This window comes from Mesoplodon mirus (assembly GCF_964341445.2).
Source record: "Mesoplodon mirus genome assembly, chromosome: 16".
In the NCBI taxonomy this organism is placed as follows: domain Eukaryota; kingdom Metazoa; phylum Chordata; class Mammalia; order Artiodactyla; family Ziphiidae; genus Mesoplodon; species Mesoplodon mirus.
The window spans coordinates 19,392,217-19,413,821 of NC_138992.1; the positions used below are offsets into that span (position 1 = coordinate 19,392,217).

Genomic DNA, 21,605 nt, shown 5'->3' on the forward strand with positions numbered 1-21,605 from the left:
AGTTCTTTTGGTTGCAAGTAATAGAAGCTGGCACTACTTAAGAAAAAATTAATTGGAAGCATGGTATATTTGGTTGAGTGGTGCCCCCTGCCCAAAATATGTTTATGTCATAATCTCCAGAACTTGTGAACGTTACTTTATTTAGAAAAAGGATCTTTCTTCGTATGTGTAATTAAGAATCTTGAGACGATAAAATCATCCTGGATTATCCAGGCGGGCCCTAAATCCAGTGGCAAGTGTCTTTATAAGAGACACATCGAGGGGAAAGACAGAAGAGAAGATGATGTGCAGACAGAGGCACAGATGGGAGTGATGTGGTTACAAGCCAATAAGCCATAAGCTAGGGAAGAAAGGAACAGACAGATTCTCCCCTAGAGGCTCTGTAGGGAGCACAGCCCTACTGATATCTTGATTTTGGACCTGCCCTCTAGGACTATGAGAGAATTCATATCTGTTCTTTTAAACCACCCAGTTTGTGGTAATTTGCCAGAACAGCTACAGGTAATAATACAGGTTGTATCCAAGCCTCAGAAACAGTAGAATTAAGATAACGCTGGGCTCCTTGATGGCAGAAGTTCCTACACTTTCTCCTAGTCTTATATTTCTGTATCTTTTAGCTCAAAATGTCAAATTCCTAGCAGAGAGACTCTGGTTGTCCTAGGTGAGGACTGGTGTAAATATTCAGTACATGGCTAGTGAGGGTCTCTCTTCATCAGCTGCAGTTCCCAAGAAGGGGATATTACTGGGAACAGGGTCCATGATACCCCATCCTTTCACAGTCTGTGTTTCTCTTTTCTCTCACTTTTCTATGATTTAGAATGTAACACAGATCAACCTTACCTTTGTGAAACCAGATCATTATGGCCGCTTTGACAGAAGGGTAGATCCAGGTAAATGTCACACAAACTCAGAAATCTGGGGAAACAAAAGGCAGAGGTAAAGTTACGAGGCTCAAACCTGGAGAATCAGTCCCAAGGCTGCAATACGGGGAGTGGAAAATATGGTGGAAATTAAGTGCCGAAGTCATTAAGTCGGAGGACAGGGGTTAACTAACAGCCATCACGTTCCGTTCAGAAGTTCCAAGTCTTCCACAAAGTTCTTGTGCACAGAAAATGAAATGGCCTCATATACATCAGCTAAGTTTAAGAAAAGTTTGGTAGTTAATGGTATCAGATATAAATCCTTCAAACGTTAGTTTGATTGGCTTACCTGCTGCTCCTTTGGGTTCAGTCTGCCTCAAGCTTCCCCTCCAAGGGAAATATAATATGTAAATTCATGTCAATTTCTCTTTTTCAAAACTTTTAATTTTGAAGTAGTTTTAGACTTAACAGAATCATTGAAAAGCCAATATAAAATATCCCTAGTGAGCTATTTTGTAAAATATGCCTCAATTTCAGTCTGTCTGTTTTCTCGTGAATAGATGATGTTATGGATTTGGGGAGAGAATATCACATAGGTAATGGCCCTTCTCACATCATACCAGGTGCAAATGATATCAGCATGACTAAGTACTGTTGATATTAACCTTGATAACTGAGTGAATTTTTACATAAGATGTGAGATATATATTGAAGTCTTTTTTTTTTTTAACATATGGTCATCCACTTGTTCCCATAGGACTGGATGAAAAGACAAGCATTTCTTCTTTAATTGCCTTTGCGTCTTTGTCAAAAATCAGTTGATTATATTTCTGTGGGTATATTTCTGGACTCTCTATTCTGTTCCATTTATCTGTAAGTCTGTCTTTTCACCAGTACCACACAGTCTTTTTTTTCTTCTAGTTTTCTTGAGATACAATCAACATACAGCACTGTATAAGTTTAGGGTGCAAAGCATAATGATTTGACTTATACATCATGAAATGATTATCACAATACGTTTAGTGAACATGCATCATCTCATATAGATACAAGACAAAGGAAAAAAATATTTTTTCTTGTGATGAGAACTCTTGGGAGTTACTCTTAACAACTTTCATGTGTAATACATGGCAGTGTTAATTATGTTAATCATGCTGTACATGACATCCCTAGAACTTATTTATTTTATAACTGCAAGTTTGCACCTTTTGACCACATTCGTCCAATTCCCCCTCCCTCTACCCACCCCCACCCTGGTGTCTGGTAGCCACAAATCTGACCTCACTTCCTATGAATTTCTGAGTTTGTTTTGAAGTATAGTTGACCTACAACACGATATTAGCTCCAGGTGTACAACATAGTGATTTGATATTTCTATACATTACAAAATGACCACCATGATAACTCTAGTTACCACCTATCACCATACAAAGATATTACATTATTAATGACTGTATTCCCCATGCTGTACATTTCATCCCTGTGACTCATTCATTTTGTAACTGGAAATGTGTACCTCTTAATCTCCCTCCCCTATTTCATTCATCCCCATACTTCCCCAAATCCTCCTCCCTCTGGCAACCACCTGTTTGTTCTCTGTATCTGACTCTGCTTTTTTTTTGTTATGTTTGCTCATTTGTTTTGTTTTTTAGATAACATATATAAGTGAAATCATACGGCATTTGTCTTTCTCTGTCTTATTTCACTTAGAATATTATCCTGTAGGTCCATCCATGTTGTCACAAATGGCATGATTTCACTCTTCTTTATAGCTGAATAATATTCACCTGTATATATACCACATCCTCTTGATCCATTCAGCTACTGATAGCAGTTAGGTTGCTTCCACATCTTGGCTAGTGTAAACACTGCTGCAATAAACATATGGGTACATGTATCTTTTCAACTTAGTGTTTTTGTTTTCTTCAGAAAAATATCCAGAAGTGGGATTGCTGAATTGTATGGTAGTTCTGTTTTTAATTTTTTGAGGCACCTGCATACTTCTTTGCATAATGGCTGCACCAACTTACATTCCCACCAGCAGTGCACAAGGTTTCCCTTTTCTCCACATCCTCAACACTTGTTGTTTTTTGGTTTTTTTCCTTAGATCAACTATTTTTTTTAATTTTAATAGATCTTTATTGGACTATAATTGCTTCACAATACTGTGTTAGTTTCCGTTGCACAACAAAGCGAATCAGCCATGTGCATACACATGTCCCCATATACCCTCCCACCCTCCCTATCCCACCCCTCTAGATCATCGCAAAGCACAGAGCTGATCTCCCCGTGCTATGCTGCTGCTTCCCACCAGCCAACTATTTTACATTTGGTAGTGTATATGTGTTGATGCTACACTGGTGTGAAGTGATACCTCATTGAGGTTTTGATTTGCATTTCCCTGATGATTATTGATGTTGAGCATATTTTCATGTGCCTGTTGGGCATCTGTATGTCTTATTTGGGAAAAAGTCTATTCAGGTCCTCTGTCCATTTTTTAATTGGATTGTTTGTTTTTTTTAAATTTTGAGTTGTGTGAGTTCTTTGCGTATTTTGGATATTTACCCCTTAAAGGATACATCATTTGCAAACATCTTCTCCCATTCAGTAGGTGACCTTTTCCTTTGTTGATAGTTTCTTTTGCTGTGCAAAAGCTTTTTAGTTTGATATAGTCCCATGTGTTTATTCTTCCTTTTGTTTCCCTTGCCTGAGGAGACATATCCCAAAAAATATTGCTAAGACTGCTGTCAAAGGTCATACTGTCTAGGTTTTCTTCTAGGAGTGTTACGGTTTCAGGTCTTACATTTAAGTCTTTAACCCATTTTGAGTTTATTTTTGTATATGGTGTGAGAAAATAGTCCAGTTTCATCCTTTTGCATGTAGTTGTCAAGTTTTCCCAACACCATTTATTGAAGTGGCTGTCTTTTCCCCAGTGTATATTCTTGCCTCTAAATTTATTGACCACATAAGTGTTAATTCATTTCTGGGCTCTCTACTTTGTTCCTTTGGTTTATGTGTCTGTTTTTGTGCCAGTACTATACTGTTTCATACTGTCTTAACCACTGACTTTGTCTTTTCTGATGATTACTCTGTCACTTGAGAATGTGCTGATATTTTTCTTGCCTTTATGTATGTCTCATGATTTTTTGTTACAGCCAAATATATTGGGTAGGTCACTGGAACTGAGATAAATAGTTGTTTTTTTGTTTTGTTTTGTTTTATTTCGGTACGCAGGTCTCTCACTGTTGTGGCCTCTCCCGTTGTGGAGCACAGGCTCCGGACATGCAGGCTCAGCGGCCATGGCTCACGGGCCCAGCCGCTCCACGGCATGTGGGATCTTCCCGGACCGGGGCACGAACCCGTGTCCCCTGCATCGCCAGGCGGACTCTCAACCACTGTGCCACCAGGGAAGCCCGGTAAATAGTTTTTATACCTGGATATGGGCATGCCTTTCCTTCTGCTAGAATTGTAAAGGAAGCCTTTCCATTAATCCAGTTAGTAATTGGACTAGTTTTATATTTGTTGCTGCCGTTGCTATGGTTATACGCAGTGCATCACAGGTTTCCCACCCCTATAGATACTTGTTTCTAAGGTGGCTGATGTACCTCCGAGCAATGGCTCTTGGATCCTGAGTTTCAGGTGTTCCCTTTGCGTTGTGCCTCAAACTGGTTCTCTTTGCACATTCTCATTCCTCTCCCAACCCTCGCCCAGCGGTATTTTGCTGCTGTCATTTGAAGTTTCTTAGCTTCATGGTCGGGGGTGGGAAGTGCAGTCACCGCTGTTCTGATTAATGCCCTTAGGCACGCCTGTGTCCCTGGGGTGTGTGGCATTCTCAGTTTTCCCGCCCCTCCCCTGGCTGCAGTTCTGGGTTCAGCACTTAATTCTGCGCTTTCTCCCCAGAATAGATTTTTCCCCCTCCTGTTCCCTTTCCTCAGCTGCAAGGAGTGCTTCCTGATAGCCTAAAGCCAGCAGTTTTACCCTTTCCCCAGATTAATGCTTTTGTTCTTTGGGGTGGGGTGTCTTGTTCTCCCTGTAGGGCTACTGCCCCTCCCTCTAAGATCTTACCGTTCTTTCTGATCTATTCTGAGAACGCTCAGTGGGGTTCATGGGGAAAGAGCCTGTAAAAGTGTTAGAGGACGTGGCCCAGAGGATGTGACCCCCAGCTGACCTAAGAGCTGGACCTGGACAATCAGAGGCTCCCCACCCCACCTGTCCTTGGTACATACGCTCTGCCCACCATTCTCAGAGTGGGACTGTTTTCAGGGACTCAGTCTTGAAAGAGTAACGTGTCATTGAGACCATCTGGACTGAATATATGACGAAATCCTGTTAAGGCCTCTGCATAAGCTTTTAAGATTCTTGTGGGTGGGATCAGAGATCTACTCATCTTGTAGTTACCCAAGACAAGACTTGTATTGAGTTCCCTTGCTTCTTAAACCTGCCCCCTACCAATTTGGAGTGATCTTCCTCTTTCTTTGGTCTCTCCTTGCCCTCCAGGTATGGGGGCCAATTTCAGATTTTACCCAGGAAGATCCTGAGGTTGCAAACCAACAAGAGGGTGCAGACCCCCCCAGTTTCTGCAGCACCCGGGAGTCTCACACTGTTCCACCAGCCCACACACAGCCTTCATCAATTTTCCAACTACTAAGAGCTCTTCTTACTAGTGTCCAGTTACATCTACTCCAGGTAAACACATATTTGTATGTCCTCTCTCCCTGGAATCACTATCTCTTCTTAGATTTCGGGTCTGTTATTTGTTCTGTGACCTCAGGTCTCCTGTTTTTAATTAAGATTATTGTATAAGAACAGTTTTAGGTTCACAGAACATTGAGGAACGTGCAGAGATTTCCCATTTATTCCCTGCCCGCACACATGCATGGCCTCTCTCATTATCAACATCCCCCACCAGAGTAGACCAGAGTGGTAGGTTTGTGACAATTGAACCTACACTGACACATCAGTGTCACCTAAAGTCCATCACTTACCTTAGAGTTCACTATTGGTGGTGTACATCTAATGGGTTTTTTAAAAGTCATGGATTTGAATTTAGTTCTGTTCTTTTTTTGTCAGAAGTTTGAGAACATCACTCACTCCAGCTCTCTACATCCTCCAGCTCTGCACGTTCTTCCCAGGAGGAAGCCAAAACTTAGTCCATTTTGTTGTTTAAAGACTTGATGTGAAAGATTGGATGGGAGTTAAAACTATCCACATGAGTTCAGACCCACTATCTCCTCTGGTCCGTCCAGAGACCTACACAAGTTGTTAAGTATTTTTAATGAATTAGTATTATGGAAAAAAAGGATTCAGACCGAGAAACAATTTTGAAATACTTATTCTAGACCTGTCATGAAAAATATTCTATGAAGTTTTAATTTATATACCCATGCTTTCCTATTCTACCTATTTTACTAAGCATCTTATTCAATAGACTATCTTCAGTATTTTATTCATATGATGAAAACCTAATTTTTAAATTTATTGAAAAATATTTGAGTGCCAAATTAGAGTATTCAACACGATGTACTTTATACCCAGTTTTAAACAAGAGACACCGTGGCAAACCATCATTGCTCTCAAGAGTGTAGTCTTAGGTTATTTTAATTTGCTAGTTGTGAAACCATCCCTGTCAAACACAAAGGTATTTATGCTCAGGTGTAGAGATGAGTGTGAAAGAAAGGACTTGAAAAACAGAGAACTCTATACTCCTTTACCAATGCAGAGATAGCTCTGGAGATAGCTCTTTTCAAAATACTTAGCACCTTTGAAGATTTTCCTAAACTGACAGCCAAACTCTCTGATAAACTTTTACTATTCTTTTCCTTTGGCCAAAGTTCATAACAGTGGCTGTTATCACTTCAATTATTATAATTATGACTGTTGATATTGAATACAACTATATTCTAATTCTTTGACTTTCTTGCTGTTGTTTGCCAAATTTCTCTCTCTCTTCAAATCTAGTAAACCATCAAATAGGGATTTAACAATAATAATAGCCAGCAGCAATCATCTCTGTAACTGAGTTTAAATACACCTGTTCTGAGGATGGTTATACTCCATTTGGGAAGACAGGATATACACGTGAAAGAGCAATTGCTAATATCAGACAGGATATACTTAGTGCCAATTGATTTGTATAAACATGGCACAGTCATCAAATGTCATCTTTTAAGCTCAGGGAAGGCCAAGAAGCAGTAAGTTCCATTAGGTCTTATAGACACACCTAGGCAGAGGGAACATGTAGGGTATTTTAGACATAAGAAATTGTATTGGAAAAGTCACAGAGGCTAAAAATGTACGTAACATGTTGAAGAAACATTGTCTAGACTCATGTAGTTTATACAAAAATTCAAAGAGTACTATTAACTAAGCTTGTAGAAGTTTATTTCAACCCACATAGTTACAGATAAAATTGCTTGATTTACCCCTAACTCTTCCTTTTAGTCTGGTAAGCACCTCCTTCTTTTAAGGAACTACTCTCTCCCATTCCACCCCAAACTCAACACGTAGTTCCAATGGGAGCTGATACTAATAGCCTCTCTTTCTGCCAGCCTCAACCCTTCCCCATTGCTACTCCAAGGTATTCAATGAGATACCTTCTTTAGGATTTGTGCATTTGGAATTACTTGAATTTTCTTTTTGTGTTCAATGAAAAACTATACAAATGTGAACCTAAAGCCATTAGAGCCCACAGAGAAAGGGAGCTAACAGAGAGAACTAAGAAGAAGAGATAGGCAAAGAATCCTAATGATGTTCAAGCCTCTGGTTCTAGCCATACGTTTTCTTTCTGTTATTTATTTTTGTGAACCACTGACGTTTCCTTCTCACTCAAGCCAGTTTCTGTCATTCATAAACAAGAGTCCTGACTAACATGTGGAGTAAATAAGAGGTCCCTAAATGCCAGACAAAGATGTTTGGATTTGAGGAGCTAACTGTGATGACTGTGAGGTCCTATCCACCCGAGAATCTTTCGTTTTATAATATTTACAGCTAAACACAATAGGAGCCATGGAGGTCTTAAGAAAGGTATTGAAGTTTGCAAGGCAGCATTTCAAGAAGATTATCCTGGCAGGAGTGTATAGAATGGATTGGAACAGAAACAGGCCAGAGACGGTTAAAGCAGAAGAGCTGACTATAAGAACAGTTCAGCCATGAAGTAAATAGACAACTCAGACTGGGGGTGGGAGCCCAGAGCGGAAGAGAAAGATCACTTTAAAGAATCGTTACTCTTTCCAAAAGAGTCATCAGAGGAGGAGCACCATCACTGGACATTTGGTTATGACTAATGGGTTGAGATTCCGTCTTTTTCCAAGTATTTAATACCAAATAAATCTCCCATTTCCTTGGGTTTCTTGAGTCTTTTCCCAGGGAAATCCACCTCATCTTTTGAGACACAAAAGCTTAAGTCATATTTCCACAAAAATCCTTCTAACTAAAACAAAGACGTCTTCCAAATTGACATTTCTATAGCAATTTTGGTTTTTTATGACTCACTGATTTCAGAAAAGAGGAGGTAAACAGGGCAGATCATGCATAAAACCCGTGTCATCCTGATGGAATCATAGGTTTCTAAGAGACAACATGAGGTCATCTGTTCAACTCTCATGCCCTGGTCCAGCCATTCCTAAACCATCCTGGAGAGTGATGACCTCGGATTTAATAATTTTAAAAGTATCTTATTGCTTAGTGATTCCCCCACAACATATACCCACGGACACACACAGCCAATGGAACCCAATTCCAGGACTCACTCTGAAATTCAAACTGGACAAATGGTTTCTTTAATAGAAATTCTTACTTGGAATTTTAGAGCAGGTGGGCCTTTCTAGATTGTTCTAACCCAGTGTTTATCAGACATAACCTAATCATAAGCATATTTATCAAAATGCACATTCCCAGTACCCTTCCAGAATGACTTTGATTCCATGGATTAGGAGTAGGATGCTAGAATTCTTACTGGGCAATTTTGGAAATAATTGTATCTAATCCTTAATGATCCAAATGAGGCTGTGAGACATTAAATTGCATAGCTGGAAGAACTCAGAGCTCCTAAGACTCAGAACTCTACTAAGACTCTTGTTTAACTTTGTGCTTCTCTTAATGAAGATGGGAAGCAACTAGCTTTCCCTCCTTGGGTGCACTTAATCACACTGTGCATGTATCTATTCAATATCATTGCACTTATCAACTGACAGTTTAACTGTCTCTTGATACTGATGCTAATGGTAATAATAACAACAGCAATAACAATAATCGCTATCATTTATTACATGCTTTCCTGTTATCCCCAGATTTGGGTCCATTTAGGTTCTTAGAAAACAATGTTTTGTAACTGAAGTAAGTCAGAAAGAGAAAAACAAATATCGTATAATGTTGCCATATTTGGAATCTAGAAAAATGGTACAGATGAACTTATTTGCAAAGTAGAAATAGAGTCACAGATGTAGAGAACACGCTTATGGTTATCAAGAGGGGAAGGAGGTGTGGCATGAACTGGGAGATTGGGATTGACATATATACACTACATATATATACATATAAGTATATATATATGACATATATACACTGTGTATAAAATAGATAACTAATGCGAACCTACTGTATAGCACAAGGTGCTCTGTGGTGACCTAAATGGGAAGGAAATTTTAACAAGAGTGGATATATGTATACATATAACTGATTCACTTGTTGTACAGCAGAAACTATCGCAACACTGCAAAGCAGCCATACTCCAATAAAAATTAATTAAAAAATAAAAATAAAATAAGAACACAGTGTTCTAAAAGACAAAAGCCAGGAAGTCCCTGATTCATCTTCCAACTTGTCGTTGCTTCTACACTGACCTCGGAACTCACAGTAAATGCCCTTTAAAAACGTGCTAGGAACATAACCCTGCACTTCAGCCCATTAATAGACATCATCTCATTAAATCTCAACAGCCCAATTCGTTAACTCTCCCTAACCCACTTGTTATGTCATTATTTCACTAAATCTTTACAGCCCTACCAGCTGATTTCCCCTGACACCCACCATTTTTTTTTTTAATTAGACCTCTATTATTATCTACTGCATGGACTGGGTACAATATTTGCCCAATCTAGTCACAGCTATCCCAAGTCTTATACTTCCTACCAATGATCTATCCTGATTACACCTTTGGATTTTAGCTCAAGATGACAAACATCACTCCTGAAATAGGATGACAGTAAGAGGCAAGAGAGGAAAAAGTCACACTTTTGAAAAACAAAATCCACTAGCCAGGAATCCAAGAGTAATGGTTTTGTATGGAAAATTCCATCTGCTTTTTGTGGCACCTGGATCAGATTTTCCCCTCCAGCCAGGAGAATATGCCACTCAAAAAATCTGCCTTGGACGGTGGCATGATGTATTCTGCCATTAAGCACTCGTGGCAAGGAACACATCCAGGATTTACTTACTAAGAGGAGATGGCAAAAGAAGCAGCTTTGCTAAAGTCTCCAGAATAAATTTCTGTTTAAACCCAAACCATGAAGTTGAAACTGGGTATTAAAAAAACGTAAAGCCTGCAGACTCACACTTGGGTATAACTGGCACTATACCTTTTCCTGATTACTTGAAAATAGCCTCTGTTGATTAAGCCACATTTAAAGAATAGGGAATTTCACAGTAAAGTTTCTAGAAAAAATAAAATTTGACGGGGTCTGGGAATTAAAAAATAAGGGCAGATTCCACTTAGAAATAAGTAGCTATCTTTCTCAGGAGCAGGTTCACGTGAGTTAATAAACCTCTAGTAAAGGAAAGGGCTTTAAAGTGAGACACACCTGATTTTAAATCCTGTCTCTTCTCCTAAACAACATGATTGCTTTGGGGCTCAGCCTCTCTGTCCACATAATCCATAGACTAAAATCTCAGAAGCTTATCTGGACATCCCATGTAAGTTTCTAACATATTACATGGCATATAAACAAGTGCTTTTTAAAACTTCATAAAAAGGATGGTTCCCAGCTATTCTGTGTGGTCATTTTGAGGGAAAAAAGAAAGGGGTATTCTTCCAGAAAACTATGCTGGTTATTTGGTTCAGAGTTGTAACCACTTCACCCCAAAACGGGAAGAGAGGCAAGTCAAGAGAAGGCAGTTAAGGAGACAAAGAGGTATCCACAGGCCTGGCTTTCATTCTGGGCCCCACTGAAGCTTTGGAGTGCCTATGACAATGGTGCTATGCAGAGTATGGACACAGTGCACCTGCAGCTCAGATGGTTTGTGACAAATGCAGCACCAAGCAATTGCAGGCACCACGAAGGTAGCAGATGCAGACATTGCAGAGATGTTCTCTGTTCGCGTTCTTAGCAGAGATGGTGAAATTTTCAATTATGGGAAGACCCTCTTTAAGACAAAAGTCTAACAGTCACTGACACTTGAGAGGTTGAGTTAATCTATCCCCCCAAAGTTGGACAGTTCTTTGAGTGTTCAGTGAAGCCACATCAATCACTTTGACTTCCTTTTGATGAATCTGGATAAAACAAAATCTCTCTCAAAGAACCATTCCAATTGGAAATCACCTTAAAGGACAGGAGAAAATAGCAATCAGTGAGTATCTGTCATGCGCCAAGATCTTATGTTCGTTCTCTTAACAGCTTTACACATTAGGCCTTAATATTACCATTTTAAAGATAAAGGGCTATGGCCCAAAGAGAATAAATTATGTGCCCACTATTTCATAGCAAGGAAGTAACAGAGATAGATTTTGAACTCCATTTTATCTTTAAAACTCTTGATATTTCATTGTATCACACTGGTCCAAAGGCACTGGGGAAGTCAGACAGCAAGAATCAGTAAGAATCAATCAATCAGACAGTAAGAATCAAGACGTGGGCATTTAAAAGTGGTATTTAATGTTCTCTGCATTCTCCTTCTGTGCATTTGCCCTAGTGTGGAGGGGTAGTTGATTTCACACAACTCTGATTTTTGCCCACAGATAGTTACGTCGCGTTAGTGTCCACATATTCTGTTTTCACCCCGAGTGGGTGAGCAGAAATTCTATTCTGATACTAACTAGCCAGAGTTAGCACAGGCCTCATAGATTAAGGGGAAAAGTCCTCCACAAGCCTGCCCAGCCACCAGTCACAAGTTTCAGGGTTCCCCAGGCCACCTACACTTCTGACTGGCTACAAAGAAGGGGTTCCTACAACCCCCTCAGGTTTGATAATTTGCCAGAATAACTCACAGAACTCAGGGAAGCGCTGTACTTACGACTGTAGTTTACTATAAAGGATACTCCTAGTGACAAGATCTGGGAGGGTCCTGGGAGGATCCATGGCTTTCCCCTTTGGAATCAGATGCATCACCCTCCCGGCACATGAATAATGTGTTTACCAACAAGGCAGGTCCACTGTCCAGAGTTTTTATTGGGGTGTTATTACATAAGCATGACTGATTGAACTCAATTTCTAGCCCTCTTCCACACCCACACCCCAGAAGTCAAAATAACTCAAAGTTGCAACACTAATCAACATGGTTGGTTTATCTTATGACCACACCCTACACTAAAACTATCTAGGAGCCTACCATTTGTAATTATATAAGCATAAAAAAGATACTCTTCATCAGTTGGGATAGTTTAAGGATTTAGAGTCTCCCAGGAACAAAGGCCAGTAAAATTCTTTATTATATACCACCACCCTACCCCATCCCACTCTCCAAACTTGTTCTCTTTCCTAGCATCTCAATTCTGTCATGGGCACCATCAACCACCCTTTAAGCCTGCCACACTAAAAACCTGAAGTTGTCTTCGCCTTTTCTCTGCTCTTCTTAGGTAGGTTAAGTTCCCTTGGGTTGATTTTCTTCTCCAGGTTTCCTGGGTTCATCCTCTCCTCTCCACTTCTACTACCACCATTACCACTGCCATTCAGAATTCAAACCCATAGGAGCCTAAGTTGTTGTCCAATTTCCTGACTGATCTGCCTGGCCCCAGCTTCATCTACTTCAATCCTTCTTGCACAAAATTATCAGATCAATCTTCATTAAACATCCCAGTAATTAGCAGTAATTTGTTCCTCTGAGCAACCTGTATGAGAATCCTTTTCTCTGTACCATAAGGTCCCTTGTGATGTCACCCTTCCTTGCTTTTTGCTCAAGAAAGATCAGAAAAGCAACCAGAGTTCTAAATGGTCTTAAGGAAAAGCACACAGGATGGTAACTGGAATGAGCACTGATCCAGAGCCCAGAAGGATTAGGTTTGAATCCTGACTCAACTGTAAGCTACAGATGCCTACATTGTAGAGGCATTGTAGAGGGCAGAGATGTAAGGTGCTCAGTACCTAGGTTATTTAATACAGAAAATCGAATCTGCAGTTAAGTGGGTGTTTTTCACTCTCATTTCTCTAAACCCTTCCTTTTTAAGGTACTTTATTAACTTTCTATTGATGCTGAAACAAATTACCATGAACAGTGGTACCAATTAATTTTCTTTCAGTTCTGGAGGTCAGAATTCCACTGGGGTAAAATGAAGGTGTTGGCAAGGCTGTGTTCATTCTGGATGCTCTGGTACAGAACCTGTTTCCTTGTCTTTCCCAGCTTCTGAAGGCCATCTGCATTCTTTGAGTCCTTTCTCCACCTCCAAAGCTAGCAACTGTAGGCCAAGTCCTTATGGTGTCATTTCTCTGGTTCTCCTTCTTTTGCCTCCTTCTTCCACAGTTAAGGGCCCATGTGACTACACTGGGTCCAACTGGATAATCTAAGCTAATTCTCCAGTTTATAGGCATCTGATTAACAACCTTAATTCCACCTGCATCCTTACTTCCGCTTTGTCATATAAAGTAACATATTCAGGTGTCCCGGAGATTAGGATATAGGCATCTTTGGCCAGGGTAGGGCATTATTCTGTCTCATGCTGAGTTCAGGTAACCCATTACCTATGAGGCTTTCCCTGAGGACCCTCACCTGCATTGTTCTCTTTCCTCTAACCCAGTAGTGTGCAATCTTGTCTGCACACTGGCATCACCTGTGGCACTTCAAAAACGATTGGGTCCCATTCTTGAGAAATGTGGATGAAATTGGTCCAAGGTGTTACCTGAGCAAAGGATTTTTTTTTTTTACAAAACTCCCCCAATGATTCTAATATGCAGCCAAAATTGGGAGACACTGAATTTTGGGGAATTTTTGTATTTTCATCTTATCTGTCAATGTACAGAGGAGGTATCACAGGCTGATGAAAAACAAGACTGCAGTCAAATTACCTGTTTTCACATTTTTTTGGCTCCACTACTAACTAGTGGTCAGATCTTGAGCTATTTAAGCAATCACCTGGTGTCTATATTTCTTTATTTGTAAACTGGGAAGAATAATAATGGCCCACAGAGTTGTTAAGGACACTGAATGATATAATGCATGAAAAGTGTCCAGTGTAGCACACAGCTCAGAGTGTGCACCCAGCCAATACTAGCTCTAAGAGTGTTTCGTGGCCATTCACTTTGTCTTTGAAACTCACCTACAAGCTTTGCCTGGGCATAATCAGCCCCTCTTTCTGTGGTTCTCAAAAAACACTTGTTATTTGACGGATAGGAAACAAGCAAGTGTAGCCAAACCACATGATTGCAGCTCTTTGAGCCATAAATCTTATTTTAGTTTTAGTATAGCTTTGTCGTATCTTTGCTTTCCAAGTATGTTTAACCAGTGTAATCTGGATGCACGTTAGAATCATTTTGGAAGCTTTTTAAAAATATTAGGCCCAGGGCCCACCTCCCCGCAGAGATATTAATTCAGTTGGGCCCCAGGCATCAGTGTTTTTTTAGGTCTCCAGGTAACTCTAATACACAGCAAGGTATGAGGCTCTCTGACCTGGACTAAATTTCTACAACTGCTGTGCTCTGGGTACAGTCGTCCCTCAGTATCCATGGGGGATGGATTCCAGGACCCCCCACAGATATCAAAGTCCGAGGATACTCGAGTCCCTTATATAATATGGCATAGTTCATTCTGCCCTCCGTATCTGCGGGTTCTGCATCCATGGATTCAACCAACAGTGGATTCAGCCAACCACGGACTGAAATCGCAGTTGGTTGAATCAGCGGATGTAGAACCTCTATACCGAGGCTGACTGTACTTCTAATGAAGCTAGCGACGTATGCCTGAGAATGCCATGGTGAGTCTATTGATTGGGAGAGAGTTTAGTAAAGGGAAAATAAGAAAAGAGAAGGGATTTAAAAACAGGAAAAACCAGAAAGAGAGAAAGTAAGGAAAAGGAGACGGTGAAGTACACCTAGAAGGTATCTCCTGATCATTTATTGGCACTTACGCCAGTTATTAACTGTGCTCTTCCATCCCAATTAGGTCCTTAAGGAGATATGAGGATCTCTCTTTAAGGAGGATCTCATTAGAGGATTGGAGTTTCTCCTTCCCAGAGCATGTACTCATATCAGCAAGACTGAATCCAGCCACTGCACAGATTTTTTCTGTGGCTACTCAGGTAGGTAGTATTGGAAGAGGTGTAAAAAAAGACTAAGTTGAAAGTTTGGGGCTAGTCCTTAAACAACTCTAGAGAGGAAATTCCTTGCTCACCCTGGGTGGCTCACAGGTCACTAAGGGATCTGCAAGGAGTGTGAGTCAGAGGAGACAATTACTCAAGAAAGTTGCTCAATCTCCTAACATCTGGTGGCAGAGAGAGGCTCTAAGTAACCTCAAGGTGACTCCCAGGCATGGAACATCAACAGCATCAGGCAGGTAGCCCCAGCAGAAAGAATTTTCCTATCTGCTGCAAAGGGGTCTGTAGCAAAAATCACATCATAAATTAAAATTTCATATCTTTTATAATTTATAAAATTCTTTCCCATTTATGAGTTCACTTGTTTTTTTTTTCAGGAAGAAAAAAACACCTTTGTAAGATACATAGGTCAAATATTATCCCCATACTTGAGATAAAGAGCCAAGTCTGAGGCAGTAAGTGACTGAGTGATAGAGGTAAAGGCTTCTGATCTTATCTGCTTTCTGGATGCACCCTTTTTTAAAGAAAAGGATAATCAGTCATGGCATAGATGATTACAAAATAAACTATAAGTATTTAAAAATGAATTATCAAGGTGCTGAAAAATAAGCATTAGGAGGGCACCAGTGAGACTCCATTTAAGAAAACTTCCTAGGAAATGTGAGTTTGGAGAGGTATTTTGACACCAAATAACAGCAATTTCCACTGGGAAATGGAATTTCAATAAACAGTATTTTGTAAGCAGAAGAAAGTCATATATATATATGGAAAACATACCACCATACACATACTTTGGAGTGAAAATGAAATCTCATTTGCCAAAGGTCATTGTGTTAGAAGTCAGACACTTTCTTTATCATAGCTACTGATCATTAAATATCTGAATAGCAGCACAATACAAGATTCTTGACACACATTAACCACCTAATCCTAATGACTGCCCTATAAGATGGGTAATTATTACAAGACTGTTCTCAGTTCACATACGAGGAGACTGAGGCGCCCCCAGGCAGTGCCCCGCAGCTGGTGGATGGCGGAGCCATGATTCAGACCCAGGCTTCTGACTCCGAGCTCATGCTTTTTCCACTGCTCTATGCCATCTCCTCAAAGCCCATAATTAAGCAAAATAATATACTCTTCACAAATGAAAAGATCTCATGCACAAAAGTGATGAGACAACATTTGCTTGATGGGCTTCCAAATATGCGGCGGATCCTTTTTCTGGAAACCGCATTTGGCTTAAGGGGCCTAAAGTCCAGACAGTAGTGGTGATGTAACTTGAAGTCTCCGTGGCTGTTGGCCTCGAGTCTGAAATAGCTCTGAGCCCTCCTGTCCTGGCGTCTCTCCTGCACCCGCTCCCCCGCCCCGACTGCCACCGAGCTCAGACTGCCCGCAGGACTTGCAAGTGGCTGAGGAGACAAGCTCATGGGGTTTGAGACAAGGTACACTGCGATCTCCTTCCTCATCCCAGTAACTATTTCCACTGCTCTCACTCTCTCCGGAGCTTATTCTCAGCTCCATAGGACTTCATGTTTGTTTGTTTTGCTTTCAGCTCTAAAAAGGACTCTCAGCAGCAGTTCAAGACTCTTATAAAATTATTTCTCACTTACAGCAATCCTGAGGGTGGCTGAAAAGGAATGATGGACACTCTGCAAGGTGGTGCTTGAGACCAGATTTTAAGCGTAATCACCTGTGATGTCTGTCTCCCCACTCCCACTCCCGTTCACTTTGTTTTAGTCAAAGAGCATCTTCCCTCAAGTCCGAAAGTCAGTCAACAAACAGTCCACCCCAGGGTTCTCATTACACTCAACAACTTTACCTTCGGGTCCTCGTAATTCTGCAGCTGTGGTTTCTCTGTGTGTTGCCATCTCCCCTCGGTCTTCCTTGGCCCAGGTCTTGTCTTCCTTGAGAGCTTATCCTTTTCCTACCAGGGTTAGTTTCTGTTAAAAGGAAGCAATAAAAAGTAGTGAAAAGGGGCAATGGAATTAAAGTCCAAAGAACTCAGGCTACGTTTACTTCCCTTTTCCATCACATGGATGGGATGACTATGGACTAGCCACCTAGTTGTGGGAACCTCCTTTTCTCATATATAAAGTAGAGATCACGTAATACTTGCCCTACTTATCTCACAGACCTTTAGTAAGGATCAGAGAAAAGAGTAGATGGAAAATAACTCAATAAAGTAAAGGTAAATTCACTGGCCACTCATATGACTAGAGACTGTGCTTTCACAGAGCTCCCTTTAAAAAGGGGGAGGCAGGGCTTCCCTGGTGGCGCAGTGGTTGAGAGTCCGCCTGCCGGTGCAGGGGACACGGGTTCGTGCCCCGGTCCAGGAGGATCCCACATGCCGCGGAGCGGCTGGGCCTGTGAGCCATGGCCGCTGAGCCTGCGCGTCCGGAGCCTGTGCTCCGCAACGGGAGAGACCACAACAGTGAGAGGCCCGCATACCGCAAAATAAAAATAAAAATAAAAATAAAAATAAAAAATAAAAATAAAAAGGGGGAGGCAGAACTGGAAGTGAAGTATTATATGGTGTAACGTGGTGAAGAAACGTACAGACTGTCACGTGGGCCTGGAGGAGGGAGACTGGCTGATGTCTGGGGACATGGGGTGCCAGAGGTTCTAGAAAGAATCCAGAAAGGAAGTCAGATTTAAGCTGGGCCATGAAGGTTGAATGGACATTTTCTGAGAAAACAAAGGAGCAGAGGGCATTTCAGAAGAGGACCTGTGCGTATAAAGAGCCTTATATGCTAATATGAATTTGACTTCCTAAGTGCCAGGAGTGGGGTCTTTGAAGCAGAAAGTGAAATAAGAAACATCTTTTAAAAACAGCATTTTAGAGGCAGAAGGGCAAGGAAAACATGAGAAAAAGTAATTGTTGTTGTTGTTATTATTATAAGAGGTTCTCTCCACATGAACCTGAAATAGAGACGGAGTAATGACTGGGTCCAGAGTTCAGTTATCCTCTGCACAAAGGAAAGGGAGTGAATCCTGGAGCAAGACTGGGAAGGGAGAGAGACACTGGTCTTTATGCACAGGTAAGGTGACACACTGAGTAGGATAAAGGCTCCCTTTCAAGGGAGTGGAAAAGAAAATGAACCCCAGAATGGCAAAAATTGATCTCTGAGTCTGGACTCAAAGGAGTCTAGATAAGTTCAATGATACTCTTTTGACGTGCAGGGAGGATGTCTTCTGTCACCAGTAGAGATGCAAGGAAGCCCCTGGAAGGGACCCCAGAAGAAGAATGCATAATATGCCCAGAAGAAGATGTATTATGTCTGAGTCTTTGTATTAAATAGCAGTTGTACTTCCCCCAATCTTAATCCCCTTCTGTTACCCCTGAGACATCAGCCATGTCACAGAAACCTTATCAACTCAGCTGGGTTGTGGTGAAATAAAAATGAAGCTTGTCCAGGCAGGGATTATAATGACAGAGAGAGAAACAGCGAGAATAATGGTTAACACGTATTGAGAATTTTCTATGTGCCAAGAATGAAGTGTTAGGAGCTTAAATGGCTTACCTTATTTTCTCAACAATCTTGAGATTACAGAACTCTAGTTATTCTCATTTTACAGGTAAGAAATCTCAGGTTTAGTGTGGTCCAACAACGTGCCCAAATTACACATCTGAGATGTGGGGTTCTGTCTCCAGAGACACTGTCTTTGCTGCTACCCTGGATACCTCCCAGCTGAGGCTCACAAGGGGAGCGGAGGCTTCAGTCCAAGGGTGCAATGGCCACATCCAGCATGGAGTGGACATGAAGGAGACTGGCGGCGGCCTGGGGAGCTCTCTGAGATGGAGCAGCCATTGGGGTCCACTGCTGAGTGATGGAATTGCAGGCAACAACCCACATAAACATAGGGGATGAGTGGGGAGGAGGCCTGGGCCTTGTCTGAGAGCCGGTAGAAAGGTCAGGGGGCCTTAAAAGGAAGGCCAAGCACCTGTTCATAGTAATGTGCGACATCAAGGCAGCAAACTTCAGTCTGACCTATGTGGCTGCCTTTTATGCCTACAAGATGGTGAGGCCTGAGGGACATCCAGATTGTCACAATATGACAATGAGTATGTGAAAGTGAACAGAGGAAAAGAGGAAAACATCAAGAAATTATGAACTGGCCCATAATCAAATTTCAAACTTGAAAATTTCCGAGAAAAAGGCTCACTTCTACATAGATCTAAACAAATGACACGCCAATAGCATGCTGTTTTTAGAGCCCTCTGACTTGATCTGGTGTTCTATTATCAACTCTACTGTTACTAATGGATTTTCTTGTGGAACTCAGCACTTGGAGGTACGAGGAAGAAACTGGCAACAGCATCAGAAATTCCCTTAAAGGCAAGTAACATCAATGTCTACCCAAGGGGCCTTATAGACATGCCACTGCTTTCCAAACCAGTCCCAAAGGAGACGTATGGGGTCTTAGCCAAGGAGTCTTACTCTCTTAGGGTGAAGCCCCTCCATTTCCACAGTCCCTGTAGAAACTTCTAGTGTTCATAGATGGCTCCACCATTAGACTGTCTACACATAAGGCAACTGAACATTAAGATCCCTGCCACTCAAAATGTGGAAATCCAAACCATCAACAACAGCAGCATATGGAAGCTTATTAGAAATTCAGAATCTTAGACCCCACCCAAGACATGATGAATCAGAGTCTCTATTTTAACAAGATTCCCAGGTGATTTGTGTGCATGTTAAAATTAGGAAGCATGGTTTAAAATTGCCAAGACCTTTAAATATCAGACACCACGTAGGATATAGTGTCCATGTTACAATATTAACTCAAGTAGGAGTTTGTGCCTCTCAATCAAATAATGAATCCATTAACTATTGACCTCTTGATGTGTCCCTGACTCTGCTAAGCACTGTTGGTGAAACAAACAAAAATCCCCAAAAGCAAAAACAAAAAAAATGTCAGGATATGACACCTGTTAGGCATCCTTACGATTCTGTTGGAGAAAGAAAACATGCATATGCTTAGGATGACCTTTCAGAAAAGTAAATCAGACCCTGTCACAGCCCTGCATACAATAACCAGGGTTCCCCATTGCCAATTAGATGAAGTCTAAACTCCAGCAGAGCATAAGAATTCTGTTAACAGCTTGGCACACACCTTCCTCCCCAGCCTTTTCCATGGCCACCATCTCTCCCCCAGTGCTGTGCTACCATCACACTGAACCTGACGGTCCTTGAATGTGCAGAGCTGGTGCTCATCTCCTCATCCTACATTTGCAAAATGTCTCTGCCTCTCTCTGCCCTTCTCTCTTTCTTTTTTTAAAATTAATTTATTGAATTAATTTATTTTTTGGCTGCATTGGGTCTTCATTGCTGCATGCGGGCTTTCTCTAGTTGCAGTGAGCAGGGGCTACTCTTCATTGTGGTGCGCGGGCTTCCCATTGCTGTGGCTTCTCTTGTTGTGGAGCACGGGCTCTAGGTGCGTGGGCTCAGTAGTTGTGGTGCACAGGCTTAGTTGCTCCGTGGCATGTGGAATCTTCGCGGACCAGGGCTCGAACCCATGTCCCCTGCATTGGCAGGCGGATTCTTAACCACTGTGCTACCAGGGAAGCCCCCTTCTCTCTTTTTATAACAACTGCATTTAATTCTTGAGACTTTCTCATCTTCTTTCTCAGGAAGCTTTTCTTTGGCTTCAAGCTTGAGGGAATATGCTGCCTCTCTAGTATATTTCCATTACAAATTCTGTTTATGACTGTCTCGTAGGTACAAAGACACCCAATAAATGTCTCGTTGGAAGAAATTAAAATGGCATAGGAAACAGCTATAAATCAATGATGCAATCGATCAGCATCACAGCCTCCACCTCAGACACACCCTGTTCCACATGTAAGTGCCCTAATCCTTTGCACTCAGGATTCTCCCAGGAATCATCTGACCTGCCTGCTAAGCCCTGTGGGTGCTGGAGGCCTATTTCTCTGCTTGGGAAGTCCTTCCAAACCTCCTTCTCTTGGGAGACACCTACACATCCTTTATATTGGGTTGGCCAAAAAAGTTCATTCCGGTTTTTCCATCACATCTTACAGATGTTCCACTTCAAATTGTTTCACTTCAATATTTCACTTCAAATGTGACATCTTTTTCCTTTTTTCTTTTTTTTTAACATCTTTATTGGAGTATAATTGCTTTACAGTGGTGTGTTAGTTTCTGCTTTATAACAAAGTGAATCACCGATACATATACATATATCCCCATATCTCCTCCCTCTTGTGTCTCCCTCCCACCCTCCATATCCCACCCCTCTAGGTGGTCACAAAGCACTGAGCTGATCTCCCT

The 21,605-nt window shown here is 41.3% G+C and overlaps 1 protein-coding gene across 4 annotated transcripts in view; it reads right to left on the minus strand.

Moving 5' to 3' along the window:
- Window positions 1-21,605, minus strand: part of LOC309791728 (uncharacterized protein) — a 275,665-nt gene that overhangs the window by 3,443 nt on the left and 250,617 nt on the right. For all 4 annotated transcript variants that reach the window (XM_082600767.1, XM_082600768.1, XM_082600769.1 and 1 more), the window contains 2 exons: window positions 17,135-17,255; window positions 841-915 (listed from right to left, as the gene is read on the minus strand). In XM_082600767.1, coding sequence (XP_082456893.1) covers window positions 841-915; window positions 17,135-17,255 — 196 coding nt within the window. The remainder of the gene's footprint in view (window positions 1-840; window positions 916-17,134; window positions 17,256-21,605) is intronic.